Source organism: Myxocyprinus asiaticus, chromosome 8 (genome assembly GCF_019703515.2).
Source record: "Myxocyprinus asiaticus isolate MX2 ecotype Aquarium Trade chromosome 8, UBuf_Myxa_2, whole genome shotgun sequence".
In the NCBI taxonomy this organism is placed as follows: domain Eukaryota; kingdom Metazoa; phylum Chordata; class Actinopteri; order Cypriniformes; family Catostomidae; genus Myxocyprinus; species Myxocyprinus asiaticus.
In genome coordinates this window covers 52,481,220-52,498,395 of record NC_059351.1, presented here as the reverse complement: position 1 = coordinate 52,498,395, position 17,176 = coordinate 52,481,220, and the positions used below count along the sequence as shown (strand labels likewise).

At 42.9% G+C, this 17,176-nt stretch overlaps 3 protein-coding genes across 3 annotated transcripts; all 3 read left to right on the top strand.

The window, feature by feature from the left end:
• The first annotated feature begins 3,080 nt into the window (after window positions 1-3,080).
• On the top strand, window positions 3,081-6,129 carry LOC127444808 (GTPase IMAP family member 9-like). Its single transcript, XM_051704348.1, has 2 exons — window positions 3,081-3,092; window positions 5,347-6,129. Exons 1-2 carry the CDS (start codon window positions 3,081-3,083, stop codon window positions 6,127-6,129), a joined length of 795 nt encoding a protein of 264 aa, XP_051560308.1.
• A 9-nt stretch (window positions 6,130-6,138) lies between these two features.
• LOC127444717 (uncharacterized) lies at window positions 6,139-16,343 on the top strand. Its single transcript, XM_051704269.1, has 2 exons — window positions 6,139-6,282; window positions 13,724-16,343. The coding sequence occupies exon 2, from the start codon at window positions 14,604-14,606 to the stop codon at window positions 15,705-15,707; it is 1,104 nt and encodes a 367-aa protein (XP_051560229.1). The 5' UTR covers window positions 6,139-6,282; window positions 13,724-14,603; the 3' UTR covers window positions 15,708-16,343.
• Window positions 11,878-13,730, top strand: LOC127444725 (GTPase IMAP family member 9-like). Its single transcript, XM_051704289.1, has 3 exons — window positions 11,878-12,053; window positions 12,131-12,178; window positions 12,735-13,730. Exons 1-3 carry the CDS (start codon window positions 12,041-12,043, stop codon window positions 13,568-13,570), a joined length of 897 nt encoding a protein of 298 aa, XP_051560249.1. The 5' UTR covers window positions 11,878-12,040; the 3' UTR covers window positions 13,571-13,730.
• Window positions 16,344-17,176: the final 833 nt, after the last annotated feature.

Here is a 17,176-nt window from a genome sequence, read left to right as displayed (position 1 = left end):
CGATTACAATGTATAGTCAGGACATTAATAACATGAAAAATTACAATTTGAAAAAAAAATTCAGAAGTTCTTAAACTACTTCAAAGAGTTCTCATCAAAAAATCCTCCATGTGCAGCAATGACAGCTTTGCAGATCCTTGTTATTCTAGCTGTCAGTTTGTCCAGATACTCAGGTGACATTTCACCTCACACTTCCTGTAGCACTTGCCATAGATGTGGCTGTCTTGTCGGGCATTTCTCACGCACCTTACAGTCTAGCTGATCCCACAAAAGCTCAATGGGGTTAAAATCCATAACACTCTTTTCCAATTATCTGTTGTCCAATGTCAGTGTTTCTTTGCCCACTCGAACCTTTTCTTTATATTTTTCTGTTTCAAAAGTGGCTTTTTCTTTGCAATTCTTCCCATAAGGCCTGCACCCCTGAGTCTTCTCTTTACTGTTGTATATCAAAAAGATTTGTTGTTGCATATACTGTATCCCAAATGTACATAGATCTGACACATATTTATTTATATAAAATGAACATAATGAATTATTAATTTTCAATGGTACATTTTTACAGTGTTATTTAATTACTCATTTAAAAAGCCAATAAAATTTACAATATGCTGATTTAATACAAATGTACTGAGTTCAATAAGACTTTTGTACAGGAATTTAGCTCACCTGGATGTTGTGATGGTATTTCAAAATACTGTCTGCCAGTCGCCATGTTGAATGATCGTTATGGTTACTTGTGTAACCTCCGTTCCCTGATGGAGGGAATGAGACATTGTGTCGATGTAGTGACACTAGGGGTCACTCTTGGGAGCCTGAGACACCTCTGGTCTTTGATAAAAGGCCAATGAAAATTGGCGTGTGGTATTTGCATGCCACTCCCCCGGACATACGGGTATAAAAGGAGCTGGTATGCAACCACTCATTCAGGTTTTATGCTGAGGAGCCAATATAAGGTCCGGCCATTTCAGCGGGAAATTCAGCATTGTGGCAGGAGGGACACAAGGTCTCATTCCCTCCATCAGGGAACGGAGGTTACACAAGTAACCATGATGTTCCCTATCTGTCACTCACTCAACGTTGTGTCGATGTAGTGACACTAGGGGTTCCTATACAAAACGCCACAACTGGCTGAACTGTGTTACGTGAACTGGCGGTGTGTGGTGGGCAGACTACTGTGTACCTCATAGTCAGCACACCAGGTTGACACGTAACCTCCCCCAACATAGTTATGAGTGTCGAATGGCCCTTTTTGGGGACAAGTCGACTACCCAAAAGATAAAGACATGCTTAACCCAGTCGTGGCCTCTTTTCCCCTTCTTCTTTTTTTTCACTCCCTAAAAAAGAAGGGAGAATATCCGACTGGGCCGCCAGGTCTAGTTGGGGGGTGTCCCTCCCGAGGGGAAGATACAGCAGAGACCACACCTTGCCCAAAGAGAGTGGGGGATATTTAAGTGGAAGAATACATCACATGGTCTTTCCAACCATGTGGAGAGTCTTCAAGGTAGATCCTGCCCAATGGGGGAGGAGTTACTACAAACATGGAGACTGGGGCAGAGGAGCTCTTCCCAAGGAAGACGCAGTTTGCCAACAGGGAAACGAACTAGCGGAAGATATATATCGCATGGGGTTAGCCTTACAGGGAACCGCCACATGTGGAGCACCTACCCCAGAACAGGACTCTTAATTAGCACGTGTACTTGGCCGGCAGTGAGTCTCTCCGAAAACTCGACTGCCACAGGGCTCGGAGGAAGTCAACCAGGGAACAAAGTTTGTGAACACTACTGGGAATTAATGGCGCACATCTTCAGCTCCAAGGGAGGTGGAAGGCGCTATGTGCACGCGATACAACCGGCCAGCTATCCCGGGCTTATCCGCTTGTGTTGCGTGCCACTACCTGGGACGAAACCGGTTCCACCCGGAGGTTGTAGAACCTTGCAAAGGTGTTGGGTGTTGCCCAGCCTGCTGCTCTGCAAATGTCTGTTAGAGAGGCACCTCTGGCCAGGGCCCAGGAAGCCGCTACACCTCTGGTAGAATGGGCTCGTAGCCCTACCAGGGGCGGCATGTACTGGGCGAGATATGCCATAATTATGTCGTCAATGAGCCAGTGGGTGATCCTCTGCTTGGAGACAGCGCTTCCTTTCCGCTGTGCACCAAAGCAGACAAAGAGCTGCTCAGAGATTCTAAAGCTCTGTGTGCGATCCAAATAGATGCGTAAAGCACGCACCGGACACAGCAACGACAGGGCTGGGTCTGCCTCCTCCTGGGGCAGTGCTTGCAGGTTCACCACCTGGTCCCTAAAAGGGGTGGTAGGAACCTTAGGCATATAGCCCAGTCAGGGTCTCAGGATCACGTGAGAGTAACCCGGACCGAACTCCAGGCACGTTTCACTGACAGAGAACGCTTGCAGGTCACCTACCCTCTTGATGGAAGTGGGCACAGTCAGGAGGGCAGTCTTCAAGGAGAGTGCCTTAAGCTCGCTGACTGCAAGGGCTCAAAGGGGGCTCTCTGTAGACCCTGAAGAACTACAGAGAGATCCCATTAGGGAACGAGGAGACAGGGACAGGCCGAAAGGGAGGACTTTGTACTGATTCGCCTGACCCTCGAACGCGATACGCAGGAAGGGTCTGTGTCGAGGAAGGATCGAGACGTGGAAGTACACATCCTTCAGGTCTACCGCCGCGAACCAATCTTGATGCCGGACACTCGCCAGAATATGTTTTTGTGTCAGCATCTTGAACGGGAGTCTGTGTAAAGCCCGGTTCAGTACTCGCAGGTCCAAGACTGGCCGCAACCCACCGCCTTTTTTCAGTACGATGAAGTAGGGGCTATAAAACCCTTTATTCATCTCGGCTGGAGGGACAGGTTCTATCGCGTCCTTCCGTAGGAGGGTAGCGATCTCTGCGTGCAGATTGGCAGCGTTTTCGGCCTTGGCCATGGTGAAGCGAATACCGCTGAACCTGGGTGGGCGCCTGGCAAACTGAATCGCGTAGCCAAGTCGGACGGTCCGGATCAGCCATCGCGACGGATTGGAAAGCGCGAGCCACGCGTCCAAGTTCCGTACGAGGGGGACCAAGGGGGCAATGTCGTTGGACGTACTGGCTGGTGGGGCCTCGCGGCAGGGTGGAGCTCGAGGTGCCACAGCACGTCGTGGCCGTGCTGAGTCTAGGGACATCGAAGCACTTACCTGGCTCCTTATGACCACCCCCAGAACAGCCTGGGATGGGGAGGAAGAGGCCTGTCCTCGTAACCCATGGAGACTGCCACATCGGGGGCGGCTGTGTGCCACAGCTGGGCGCTCAGGGGTGGAAAGGCCACCGCTGGAGCTCCAATCCTGCAAGAAAAAGCCTGTGGACAGTAGTCGTGGTGACGACCGTACACACCGGGTATGTGACCCAGGGAGGAAGGAAGCCGCTCTTTTGCTGAACTGTTGGGTACCACAGCCACTTGGGCATGCGGTAAAATCAAACAAAAAGGCAACAAAAGATTTTCCACCCGGCCCTCCACCGGGGGATGGAGTGGTCATTTTACCAGCTCCAGGTGAGTGGGTTCCCTCGTCCCTGGGTCACCTGTCTCAGGGGCGCTTCGAGGACCTCCGTGGGTTCTTCGGCGCCAGCTGTGAGACGGGTGGCGTTGGCTTCCTGCGGTGGGTTCCACGCCGGGGCCGGGCCGAAGGGCACAGGGGGACACCCTTGGCGACGAGCAGATGGGGTGCGGGATCTTGAGCCGTGCCGGGGCAGGATGTGCCGGATTGCCTCCGTCTGCTGCTTCACCGTCGAGAATTGCTGGGCAAAGTCCTCGATGGTGTCGCCGAATAGGCCCGCCTGGGAAATGGGGGCAGCAAGGAACCGTGTCTTGTTGGCCTCGCCCATCTCGACCAGGATGAGACAAAGGTGGCGCTCCTGGACCACTAGTGTGGCCATCGTCCGCCCGAGAGACCGTGCCGCGACCTTCGTCTCCCAGAGAGCGAGGTCGGTTGCTGAGCCCAGTTCCTGCATCAAATAGGCTTTAGCCGTCAAGGATGACATGAGCCTACAGGGCTTGGACGGGAGCTTAGGTCGTCCACACCAGGTGGCGGTGCTCTGCGGGCATAGGTGCACCGCGAGTGCCTTATCCACCGGGGGAATCGCCATATAGCCCTTGGCCGCCCCGCCATCGAGGGTAGTGAGAGCAGGGGAACTGCGGAGTCGGGGCCGGGCAGTAAAAGTTGCCTCCCACGACTTCGTCAGCTCCTCATGCACTTCCGGGAAGAATGGCACTGGAGCGGGGCGTGGCTGGTTTGAGTGGCGCCATGAGCCCAGAAACCAATCATCAAGCCGCGAGGGTTCAGGGGAGAGCGGAGGGTTCCACTCTAACCTGACGTTCGCGGCCGCCCAGGAAAACATGTCTGTCATTTCGGCATTGGCCTGTGACTGGGCGATCGTCCCCGAAGGGGGAAGCCCAGCTGAGGCTTCTGCATCCGACTGGACAAGCCCGCTCTCTGATGCTGCGCTCGAGAGCTCATCACTTTCACGGGCTCCGAATAAGAGGTCGAACTCGCCTTGAGACGAGCCGGCGGACTCACCCGGAAGCCCGATCGGGGCGGACGAGCGTGCTGGGGAATGGGAGGTCCGCGGGGGGATACCCGGCGGAGTTGGTCCCATTGGGGTCCCCAAATCGCCCCCGGTGCTAGCCGCGCTGGCCTCATACCCGTGGGTAAAAGGACCGAGGCGGGAGCCTCTGGGGTGGCTCTCTTTCTTACGAAGGTGAGCCGCGACCGCAACGTTGCCATGGACATATTCTCGCAATGAGAACATGACCATCCACGAACGCTGTCTCCACGTGAGCAGTGCCCAGACACGAAAGACAGTGATCGTGACCGTTAGAAGGTGAGAGATAACGAGCACAACCAGGAATAACACACAATCGGAAAAACATCTTTAAAAAGACGCGTCTTTAAAAAGACGTTCCGTGTGTGCGCTCTTTTAGAGAAATATATACTCTTTTAGAGGGGAAAAATGCTCTTTCAGAAAATATACTCTCTAGTTTTTTTGCCGAAGCGCCCAGGGACGTTCTCTGCAGTGCTCCAGTGCAGAGGGGGGAGAAGCCGCTGAAATGCGCCGTCAGATCCAGCAGAGGTGAATGAACAGTAGTATTCAGCTCAATGAGCTTGACCGTTCGGCTCCGAAGAGAAAATCTGAATGAGTGGTTGCATACCAGCTCCTTTTATACCCGTATGTCCGGGGGAGTGGCATGCAAATACAACTCGCCAATTTTCATTGGCCTTTTATCAAAGACCAGAGGTGTCTCGGGCTCCCAAGAGTGACCCCTAGTGTCACTACATCGACACCAACATCGAGTGAGTGACAGATAGGGAACTCCATCCTGGGAGAGAAAATGTTTCATGCAGAGGCTTCACCTGAGGAAGTTACAAAAGAGTGCAGCAGAAGATATGTGGAGCATGAAGGAAAAACAATCAGTGTAACTGACATGCCTGGGTTTTGTGGATCAATGACAAAGGAGGAAATGAAGACACACATAGAGCAGTGTGTTTACATGTCTGTTCCTGGTCCTCATGTGTTTCTGCTGGTGATCAATCTGGGTGTCAGATACACAGCAGAAGAGATGAACATGGTAAAATTAATTCAGCAGAACTTTGGAGTAGATGCTACACGCTACACCATCGTTTTGTTCACTCATGCTGATCAGTTGAAGGGTAAAAATTTGCAACATTATGTAGGAGAGAGCAAACATCTAAGGAATCTTACTGAAAGCTGTGGTGGCAGATATCATGCATTCAACAACGAGAACATGATGAACTGCTCTCAGGTCAAAGAGCTGCTGAAGAAGATAGACAATACGATCAAGGGAAATGGAGGAACACATTACACAAACGACATGTTTGAAAAAGCTCAGAAAAAGATTAAAAACAAGGAGGTGTTAAAAAAGACAGTAGATATTGCATTAGGAGCTGGTTCAGTTTTAGGAACCGGAGCAGCTGTAGCAGGAGGTGTAGTCCTGGGTGTAACAGAGGCTATGGTTTTACCTGCAGTTATATTAACAGCTGGGACTGCAACTGCAGTTGGAATGGGTGCTAACTTTGCAGTGAGGAAGATCAAGGAAAACAGAGAAAGAGACAGAAAAAACAATTAGGCTAAAAACAGAAATCGTATTTCAACACATTCAATACTCAGATCTATCTACCTTTCAAATGATGTTTAAGAGATGGTGTTTTATTGTTTAAAACTTCAAAGCTGCATACGTGTTTAGTCAAAAGAGCTACATTTTTAATTTATATTGAATCAGGTGACAATTATTGAATGTTCAGACATCAGAATTTTCAGAATGACTAAATGTCTCCCATGTCTTGTATTTAAGCCCTCATGTTTTCATTGTCTAGGTGGGAGTATTGAATGTGATTGTATGTGTTTGTCAAGCCAAGGTCAAGCCAAGGTCAAGCCAAGGTCAAGCCAAGTCCATGTTTTGTTTTGTAGTCAGGGTTATGGATTTCACGTTCTGTAAATAAACTGCACTTGGGTTCTTCATCTTCACGTCATCGTCATCATTGTCAGCAGTTCCAGCAAACGTTACAAATGTTCAGTGTTGGGGAAGCTGCTTTGAAACTGTAGTTTGACAAGCTACAAGCTACTCATAATTTTAAGTAGTTAAGCTACAGTCAAGCTACTCTTTTGAAAAAGTAGTTAGCTACACTACAAGTTACTATCAAAATGTAGAACATTGAAGCTACTTAATGAGGCAATTTTTTGTATGTTGCTACCAAACCATTAATATTAATAACAAAATGTACACAAATGACATTTAATTAATTAATTTATTAATTAAATACATATAAAGTGTTTAATTAAGTGTATTTAATACATTTAATGAATAGTAACATTAACACAATTAATAATGGCCATAAAATAAAATGCAACAGTATAAAATAAAAACAAAAAAGACCAGACGCCATTAAAAAAATCTTTTTTTATACTATACTTCACACTTTTCAGTCCTGCTGTGGCCAGGTATAGCCTACTTCCCTAAAGATCACATTTTTATGACAAACTCTCCTTGGGCTGGCATTATTTGTTCTTGTCACATAATATTTAGTGTGGATAATATGTGAATAAAGACTCGGGGCTTGTTTCTCCCCTCACCTGGGTTCATGCTCATTGTATTTTCTGACTTTTTTGCCATTGACATGCAAGTGCCAGCTTTACAGGTCACATACAGAGGTTGCTCTACAAATATTTGTTCGCTTTTTTTTTCAGGTCCAAAAAAAGTGGACGGATGGTCATCCTAGATTGTTGCATAATACATGCCATAAATGATTTCTTTTACCAATCATTTGATTTATTTTACATGAAAATAATAGTTAATTAAATGCTAAAAATGGAGAAATCAAATAGTTCTGCATGATAGTAATTATTATAATAAAATATACTGTATATTAATAAATATTATAATAATTCACTCGCTGCTCCCAATAACACACAGATGATGAGAAGCGAAATAAACATATTTAGAACAGAAACAAAATAATCACTTTTTGAATTATTTGATTTAAAATAGTAAAGGTAAATTTGCTGTTGTGTGATCTAATAAGAACAAAGTGTCTGAAACATTCTTTGTTACATAGAAGAATAAAATGGTGTTATTTACATAACCATCAGACAATCTCTTCTTATCCAAGTGAGCTGTAATAAGCTCTCAGTAGATGGCGGTAATTCACTGTTTTTGTTTGTGATCTGCCATTACAATGAAGAAGATGACGCTGCCTGATTCTGATCAGCAGACAGAAATATCCTGCCAGATCATCTGACGTTTTGCCGGTAAAAGTTTGGCTTCCACACAATAAGGAAGGCCATTAGTTATAATCTGACCAACATGATGTAGCGTTTGATCACGCTACACCGCTACTTGCTGGAAAAAGTAGTTCGCTACTGGAAAAGCTACTCTGTTTAAAAAGCAGCTGAGCTATTGACAAGCTACTGAAAAATGTAGTCAAGTTAGTAGTGTCGCTACATGTAGTTAGCTACTCCCCAACACTGACAATGTTGTAAATAATGAATTTTGCTGAACAAAAATGCTTAACATTTTAAGTTATTCCACATTGCAAAAACTGCAATAAAGCTTGTTGAGAAAGTTAACAGCACACATGTTTGAGTATGTTCTCATGCCATGCTCAGCTCTCCTACCAGGCTTGTAGGAAGTACTTTTCTAAAGTGCTCAGCGCTGCCCCCTGGAGATCTGCCTTAGGTTTCATTCAGGGGTGGAGCTTGCTTTCTCTGTATATGGGAGCGAGTGATAAAGTCTGGGTATGTGCAAGCTCCAGAAATGGGAAAACCATAACCAATCTGTACCAAATAGCTTATGTGACATTGTGAATGTACCACAGCGATTGAACAGATTTCACTGTATGTATTTTATTATTATTATTATTATTATTATTATTATTATTATTTTATATACTGTCATTGTAAAATGTATATTAATAAGTTTACTTCATTACAACATGCAAATGACCAACAAAGTCATTTTAGGTTTTATAAAATAAATCACATCAATTTAAATTTCAAAGCCTTGACTACTTAACATCATTACAGGTTTTATTCCAGTGTCAGAAATAAACATTTCCATAAAGAGGCAATATTTGTCCCATGGATTTGATTTTTCAGGGGCATTATTGTCACTTTTGTTGGGATTTTTGCCCCAAACCCCCCTTAATTTCTGAACTTGTTTCATTCCAAATTGCATTAAACAGACCAAAAACAGCTTTAAACACTAAATGAATGTACATAACTGATGATGGAGAAGACAGTATGACAGTACACAGAGGTGGGTAATAACGTGCTACATTTACTCCATTACATTTACTTGAGTAAGTTTTTGAAGAAAAAAAAGTACTTTCAGAGTAGGTTTAAAAGTGGTTACTTTTTACTCTAACACAAGTAAATTTCTAATTATTTTTATTTTACTTTTACTTCTTTACAATGGGCGGCGTTCCTGTCGTTACATTACTGGGTTTAATTTTAGTTCATGTGTAATTTATTGAGAGATTATTGAATGGGACTTTTACGACAGCGGAAGTTCACACAGCTGCGCGCTGCTGTCACAGACTGTCACTCAAGTCCATCAATGCTGCAGCATCAAACTCTTCAAAGTGAAACACTTTCTTCACTCCGCACAGTGAAAAAATAATAGCTTCGTCATGCAATGCCTTCATTTAACACCAAGACAAGCTGATATTTCAAGATTAAAATCTCAGCTTCAACTTAAGGCAGAACGCTCAAGTTGTGGCTCTAATGATAACGTGGGCTTTGCTGTGTAATGTGATGGTAATTTTCAGGGTGATAATGTAACTGGGCTCTTATGACATCAGTTTTTAAGTGTACATTTTTAAATCAGTGCAGCAATATATCAGCGTGCTTTGTCCCGCATGTCATGAGCAGTATTTACACATTTACTGGAAGCTATCGCAGCTACTTCGGGCTGATTAACTGTATAAATCCATGTAAACATCAAAATTAAGTGTAAATGCCTTTTGCTCCGCCATTCGCACGATTGACAACTGGAGCGTGAACAGACAGCATTTCTGCGCATGCACAGCCTGAGTAGAAATATAATTAAAACATTTTAAAACATTTTTACAGCACCATTTTTTTAAAGAACTGTTTATTCCCCAAAAATCAATTATTATTAGTAGGCCAGTATACTTTATTTGTGTCACTATCTGTATTTAAGCTCCAGATGGCACATCTATTTTTTCATGACTGACAGACAGATATACTCTATATTGCTCTTTGTTTAGTGAGCATGCATGATTTGCATCACAAGTGGATTAGGTAAAGTCATACCCAGTACTAATAAAATACTATATAGTCTAAATGAAGAAGATGCTTTGAACTATTAGCCCAGCCTTGTTTCCATTCATGTGATTTGTGAGAAAACTCTTGTGTATAAAGACATGCAGTATAACAGTGCATGCAGTGTTTTACATAAATGATGAACAAGATGTAAATGTTGCTGTTATTTTAAATACACATGATATAAATGATCACATTGTTAAACAGACCAGTCTGACTCTAAATAAAGTTCATTTTGGGTCACATGAAACCGAAAGTAGTTTTAATCTAACAGCAACACTCTACATTTACAAGAAAAGCACCAGAGTGTGTGTAAATGTTTTGTGGTTTTATAGTTTGTGTGTCTGTGGTTTTTAGAATTTCAGAGCCATTTAATTGGGCGGGGCCTTGCCCTTCTCTTCACTGATAAATGATAAAGGCTGTTCAAACAAAAACTATAGTTCATCTACTTTATTCAAAGGTCTAACGCCTTATTTTACAACAAATAATGTCTAGTTTATGAACAATAAACCACTCAACCAACTTCCTGCATCCTGATGATAAAATGCCTGATGATAAAATGTCTAAACAATCCCTTTAAAAAGTGTGTTTAGACTGGAGCACCATTCTAGAATTATGGAATTCTTCTCTCTCATTTATGGCATGATCAAATGTTTATTGAGTGGTGTATAATTTAAATCTTCAGTGCTGATGTGCTGTATCCCACCAGGTTGTCAAATGCCAAATAATTTAATTCGCCCAGAGGGACACCTCAGCCCTTGTGTGCAAAGGGGCAGTGGCTTGGGCAACTTTAGGCATGCCCCTGTGCACGTCCCTGAGTGAGAGTGAAAGAAAGAAAGAAAGAAAGAAAGAAAGAAAGTGCATGTGCATTTGGACAATAGATTGTGATTTTGCCAACTGGTTATGTTAAATTGTTATGAGTTTGACCTGAGTCTGCAGGTTGAAAAATTTACGGTGCTATAATTAAAATTTCATTTAAAGTGGTAATCACTGTTCAACACATCACAGACACAACACAGTAAGGGGAGGAAAAAAAGAACACAGAGTTTTTATTATAAAAAAGAAACGTCCCTTTTTCAGGACACTGTATTTTAAAGATAATTTTGTAAAAATCCAAATAACTTCTTTATTGTAAAGGGTTTAAACAAAGTTTTCCATGCTTGTTCAATGAACCATAAACAATTAATGAACATGCACCTGTGGAACGGTCGTTAAGACACTAACAGCTTACAGACGGAATGAGCGCTACACTGAGGCCTGTACTCTGGAGCGGGATCGATTTGGAGGTGGAGGGTCCATCGTGGTCTGGGGCGGTGTGTCACAGCATCATTGGACTGAGCTTGTTGTCATTACAGGCAATCTCATCACTGTGCGTTACAGGGAAGACATCCTCCTCCCTCATATGGTACCCTTCCTGCAGGCTCATCCTGACATGACCCTCCAGCATGACAATGCCACCTGCCATACTACTCGTACTGTGCATAATTTCCTGCAAGACAGGAATGTCAGTGTTCTGCCATGGCCAGCGAAGAGCCCGGATCTAAATCCCATTGAGCACATCTGGGACCTGTTGGATCAAGGTGAGGCTAGGCCATTCCCCAGAAATGTCCGGAACTTGCAAGTGCCTTGGTGGAAGAGTGGTACATCTCACAGCAAGAACTGGCAAATCTGGTGCAGTCCATGAGGAGATGCACTGCAGTACTTAATGCAGCTGGTGGCCACACCAGATACTGACTGTAACCCCCACACACACACATTATTCCATTTCTGTTAGTCACATGTCTGTGAAACTTGTTCAGTTTATGTCTAAGTTGTTGAATTTTTTTTATGTTCACACATATGCTGAGTTTATAACACACATAAACTGAAAGTAAAAAGTACAGCACCTTACAAGAATATTCTCTGTTTCTGAGAAAGGGGCTTTCCAGTGCAGGGGTGTTGGCTCAATTTTGTAAACATGTGAGTAGGAGGAGCATTTAGTTCTTTATTACTGTTTCATATCTGCAACAAAATGCTATATGCATATCCTCTCCTCACCTTTGTGCTGCAGGCCACACTTAAACAACTGACCAAAAATTTATAGCAATTTAAACAGTCTAAGGCATCAAATAAGTTTTCTTATTCATTTTCTTTAAGGAAAAAAAATAATAATAATAATAACAAAAAAATTGAGAACATTAAAAACAAGAAATTTAGAAATGAATGACACAGGTAAGTGCTTATTCTAAAATATTTATTTCTAGGTAGCATGAATATGCAATAAATTTTTCTTTCTTTCGTTTTCACAGAAGCGTTACTACTAAATGATTTTACTGGTAAATCCTTTGACTCATTCAGTAAGTATTTTTTTTTTCTTGTTTGTATTTTCTTGCTTGTTCCTGGAAGTTCTTCTAAAAAGTAGGTTTCTAACACATTTCAAGGTTTGACACATGCAAGAGGTGATGTCTTATCAGTATGTCATGCTCTCATTGTACAATACACTACAGTGATTACAAAAATATAACTCTTGACTTTTTAATATATAAACTCAATAAACTATTTAAGAGTTGCATTAGGATGTAGTATATTGCAGATGAGGAAGTAATGTCAAGTTATAAGAAAGTGTCTGTCAGCTGACTGACAGTTCAATATACATGCAGCATTGAACTGTAACCTGGATGATTTAGATCCTGAATTGATGTTTTATTAAATGTATTCTCATTAAAGCAAAAAACAACACTCTAGTTTTGCACTTTTGAAGAACTGTATTAATTACTGTAATTGCTTTGAAACATCTTGGTCATTTAGCAAAGTTTCCTACAGCCGACCAAAACAATTCAATTTAAACAAATCTCCAACTGTTGTTGGGAAGCAACTCCTGTTTGAAGTCTGATGATGTTTCTTCATGTACAGATTCTGATCTAAGGATTATTCTTGTGGGTAAAACTGGAACAGGGAAGAGTGCAACAGGAAACTCCATCCTGGGAAAGAAAATGTTTCATGCAGAGGCTTCACCTGAGGAAGTTACAAAAGTGTGCAGCACTAAATATGTGGAGCATGAAGGAAAAACAATCAGTGTAACTGACATGCCTGGGTTTTGTGGATCAATGACAAAGGAAGAAATGAAGACACACATAGAGCAGTGTGTTTACATGTCTGTTCCTGGTCCTCATGTGTTTCTGCTGGTGATCAATCTGGGTGTCAGATACACAGCAGAAGAGATGAACACGGTAAAATTAATTCAGCAGAACTTTGGAGTAGATGCTACACGCTACACCATCGTTTTGTTCACTCATGCTGATCAGCTGAAGGGTAAAAATTTGCAACATTATGTAGGAGAGAGCAAACATCTAAGGAATCTTACTGAAAGCTGTGGTGGCAGATATCATGCATTCAACAACGAGAACATGATGAACCGCTCTCAGGTCAAAGAGCTGCTGAAGAAGATAGACAATACGATCAAGGGAAATGGAGGAACACATTACACAAACGACATGTTTGAAAAAGCTCAGAAAAAGATTAAAAACAAGGAGGTGTTAAAAAAGACAGTAGATATTGCATTAGGAGCTGGTTCAGTTTTAGGAACCGGAGCAGCTGTAGCAGGAGGTGTAGTCCTGGGTTTAACAGAGGCTTTGGTTTTACCTGCAGTTATATTAACAGCTGGGACTGCAACTGCAGTTGGAATGGGTGCTAACTTAGCAGTGAGGAAGATCAAGGAAAACAGAGAAAGAGAGAGAAAAAACAATTAGGCTAAAAACAGAAATCGTATTTCAACACATTCAATACTCAGATCTATCTACCTTTCAAATGATGTTTAAGAGATGGTGTTTTATTGCTTAAAACTTCAAAGCTGCATACGTGTTTAGTCAAAAGAGCTACGTTTTTAATTTATATTGAATCAGGTGACAATTATTGAATGTTCAGACATCAGAATTTTCAGAATTTTTGATCAGACATAAATTAAGGCATTAAAGCTTTCGTTGTTTACATTACATTTGACTCTACTGTACTTCATTGTAACTTGTTAAATGAATAAATATATACTGTATACAGTAATCTTAAATAGTTATACAGTACAAACACATCACTTTTATACACCCTTATAAGGCAAGAAAATGTGCTTCAACAAATTCAGGATGTGGCTGTTGTGTTTTTGCTATACTGCTTCAAATAAATTTGTTCACCAACAATGTTCCGATATAACCTGATTTTAAATAAATCTCCTCAAATGATTAACAATTATCATCAAAGCAGTCTTAATACAGTCTTAAGGTTTTTTCTCTGACCATTTCCACAATGTTGTCAGGTGTATTCTGTTGATTCATGTCTTTTATTTTGAAATGTTAGTTCCTGGTTCATGTCATGTGTTCCTGTTTCCCTTGTCATGTGATTCCTGTTTTCCCTCCATGTTCTTGTGTCATGTTTTCATTGGATTATTGTTTAATTAGTTTGTTATGAGTTCTGTTTGTTCATTGGTTTATGTTCTCCCATATCTTGTATTTAAGCCCTCATGTTTTCATTGTCTGTGTTTGTCTGCGTTTGTCAAGCCAAGGTCATGTCCATGTCCATGTCCATGTCCATGTCCATGTCCATGTCCATGTCCATGTCCATGTCCATGTCCATGTCCATGTCCATGTCCATGTCCATGTCCTGTTTTGTAGTCAGGGTTATGGATTTCACGTTCTGTAAATAAACTGCACTTGGGTTCTTCATCTTCACGTTTTCGTCATCGTCATCATTGTCAGCAGTTCCAGCAAACGTTACAGAATACTCGACCACTCCATGGACCCAGCAGCTTTACTTCTGCGCTTACGTCAGGGGAATTGTCCTCTGGAGGACTATGTTGAGGACTTCTGCGGTCTAGCCAGCCAGGTAGACTTTAATGAGGTTGCCCTCAAGGACTGTTTTAGATTTGGACTGAATGAGTCCATTTCTTTTTTGATGCCTGGCGGTCGCAGTTCCCTCAGCCTGGCTCAATATATCGACCTCGCCCTACGATTCATCGGTTCCCTGTTCACTGTGGGGGAGGCGGATCCCGAGCCAGAGTTCCACGACATGGCCGCCGCCGAGCCAGAGTTCCACGACATGGCCGCCGCCGAGCCAGAGTTCCACGACATGGCCGCCGCCGAGCCAGAGTTCCACGACATGGCCGCCGCCGAGCCAGAGTTCCACGACATGGCCGCCGCCGAGCCAGAGTTCCACGTCACAGCGACGCCTCAGCCTGCTCCATGCCACGTCACAGCGACACCTGAGCAGTGGGACCTGGAGATGGTTCCCACCCTTATACCCACCTTTAGTTCTCCTGAGCAGGCAAGGGGAACTTTCGACCCTCCGATCCCGCCTGGACCCTCTGAGCCCTGGACTTCGCCTTGGCCTGTTGGTCCCTCGACATTGCCTCAGCTCGGTGTTCCCTCGGCTTCACTACAGTCCTTCAGCCTGTCGGCTGTGCCGGGATCCCTCGTCCCTCCGGCTCCTCCTTGGTCTGTCGGTCACCTGGCTCCGCTTTGGCTCTCTGATCCTCTGGCTGCGCCTCGTCCCTCCAATCTGTTGGCTTCACTGGGGACCTCCTTCCCTACGGCTCCACCTTGGTCCTCAGTCTCACCGGCTCCACTTCAGTCTTCCGATCCCTCAGCTCCACCTTGCTCCTTCGAGCCTCCAGCACCGCCTTGGTCCTCCCTGCCATCAGCTCCACCCTGGCCCTTCGAGTCTTCGGCTACTCTCCGGGCACCACGTTCCATGGCTCCGCCCCTCGTGCCTCTCACGGCTCCACCTTCCATGGCTTCACCACCCACGGACTTTGCCCTGGTCCCATGCCCCTCGACCTTTCTCGCCACACCCCACACCTCAAGACACCCCCCCCCCCCCCGGCTCCCTACAGAACTTTGAATTTATGTCATGTGTTACATGTATTGTTTATGTGTTGGGGCGTCAGGAGCCACCCCTTAGTGGGGGGGATATGTCAGGTGTATTCTGTTGATTCATGTCTTTTATTTTGAAATGTTAGTTCCTGGTTCATGTCATGTGTTCCTGTTTCCCTTGTCATGTGATTCCTGTTTTCCCTCCATGTTCTTGTGTCATGTTTTCATTGGATTATTGTTTAATTATTTTGTTATGAGTTCTGTTTGTTCATTGGTTTATGTTCTCCCATGTCTTGTATTTAAGCCCTCATGTTTTCATTGTCTAGGTGGGAGTATTGAATGTGATTGTATGTGTTTGTCAAGCCAAGGTCAAGTCCATGTTTTGTAGTCAGGGTTATGGATTTCACGTTCTGTAAATAAACTGCACTTGGGTTCTTCACGTCATCGTCATCATTGTCAGCAGTTCCAGCAAACGTTACAAATGTTCAGTGTTGGGGAAGCTACTTTGAAACTGTAGTTTGACAAGCTACAAGCTACTCATCATTTTAAGTAGTTAAGCTACAGTCAAGCTACTCTTTTGAAAAAGTAGTTAGCTACACTACAAGTTACTATGAAAAAGTAGCTAGCTACATTGAAGCTACTTAATGAGGCAATTTTTTTTTATGTTGCTACCAAACCATTAATAACAAAATTTACACAAATGACATTTAATTAATTTATTAATTAAATACATATAAAGTGTTTAAGTGTATTTATTACATTTAATGAATAGTAACATTAACACAATTAATAATGGCCATAAAACAAAATGCAACAGTATAAAATAAAAACAAAAAAGATCAGACGCCATTAAAAAAATCTTTTTTATACTATACTTCACACTTTTCAGTCCTGCTGTGGCCAGGTATAGCCTACTTCCCTAAAGATCACATTTTTATGACAAACTCTCCTTGGGCTGGCATTATTTGTTCTTGTCACATAATATTTAGTGTGGATAATATGTGAATAAAGACTCGGGGCTTGTTTCTCCCCTCACCTGGGTTCATGCTCATTGTATTTTCTGACTTTTTTTGCCATTGACATGCAAGTGCCAGCTTTAGAGGTCACATACAGAGGTTGCTCTACAAATATTTGTTCGCTTTTTTTCAGGTCCAAACAAAGTGGACGGATGGTCATCCTAGATTGTTGCATAATAATACATGCCATAAATGATTTCTTTTACCAATCATTTGATTTATTTTACATGAAAATAATAGTTAATTAAATGCTAAAAATGGAGAAATCAAACAGTTCTGCATGATAGTAATTATTATAATAAAATATACTGTATATTAATAAATATTATAATAATAATTCACTCGCTGCTCCCAATAACACACAGATGATGAGAAGTGAAATAAACATATTTAGAACAGAAACAAAATAATCACTTTTTGAATTATTTGATTTAAAATAGTAAAGGTAAATATGCTGTTGTGTGATCTAATAAGAACAAAG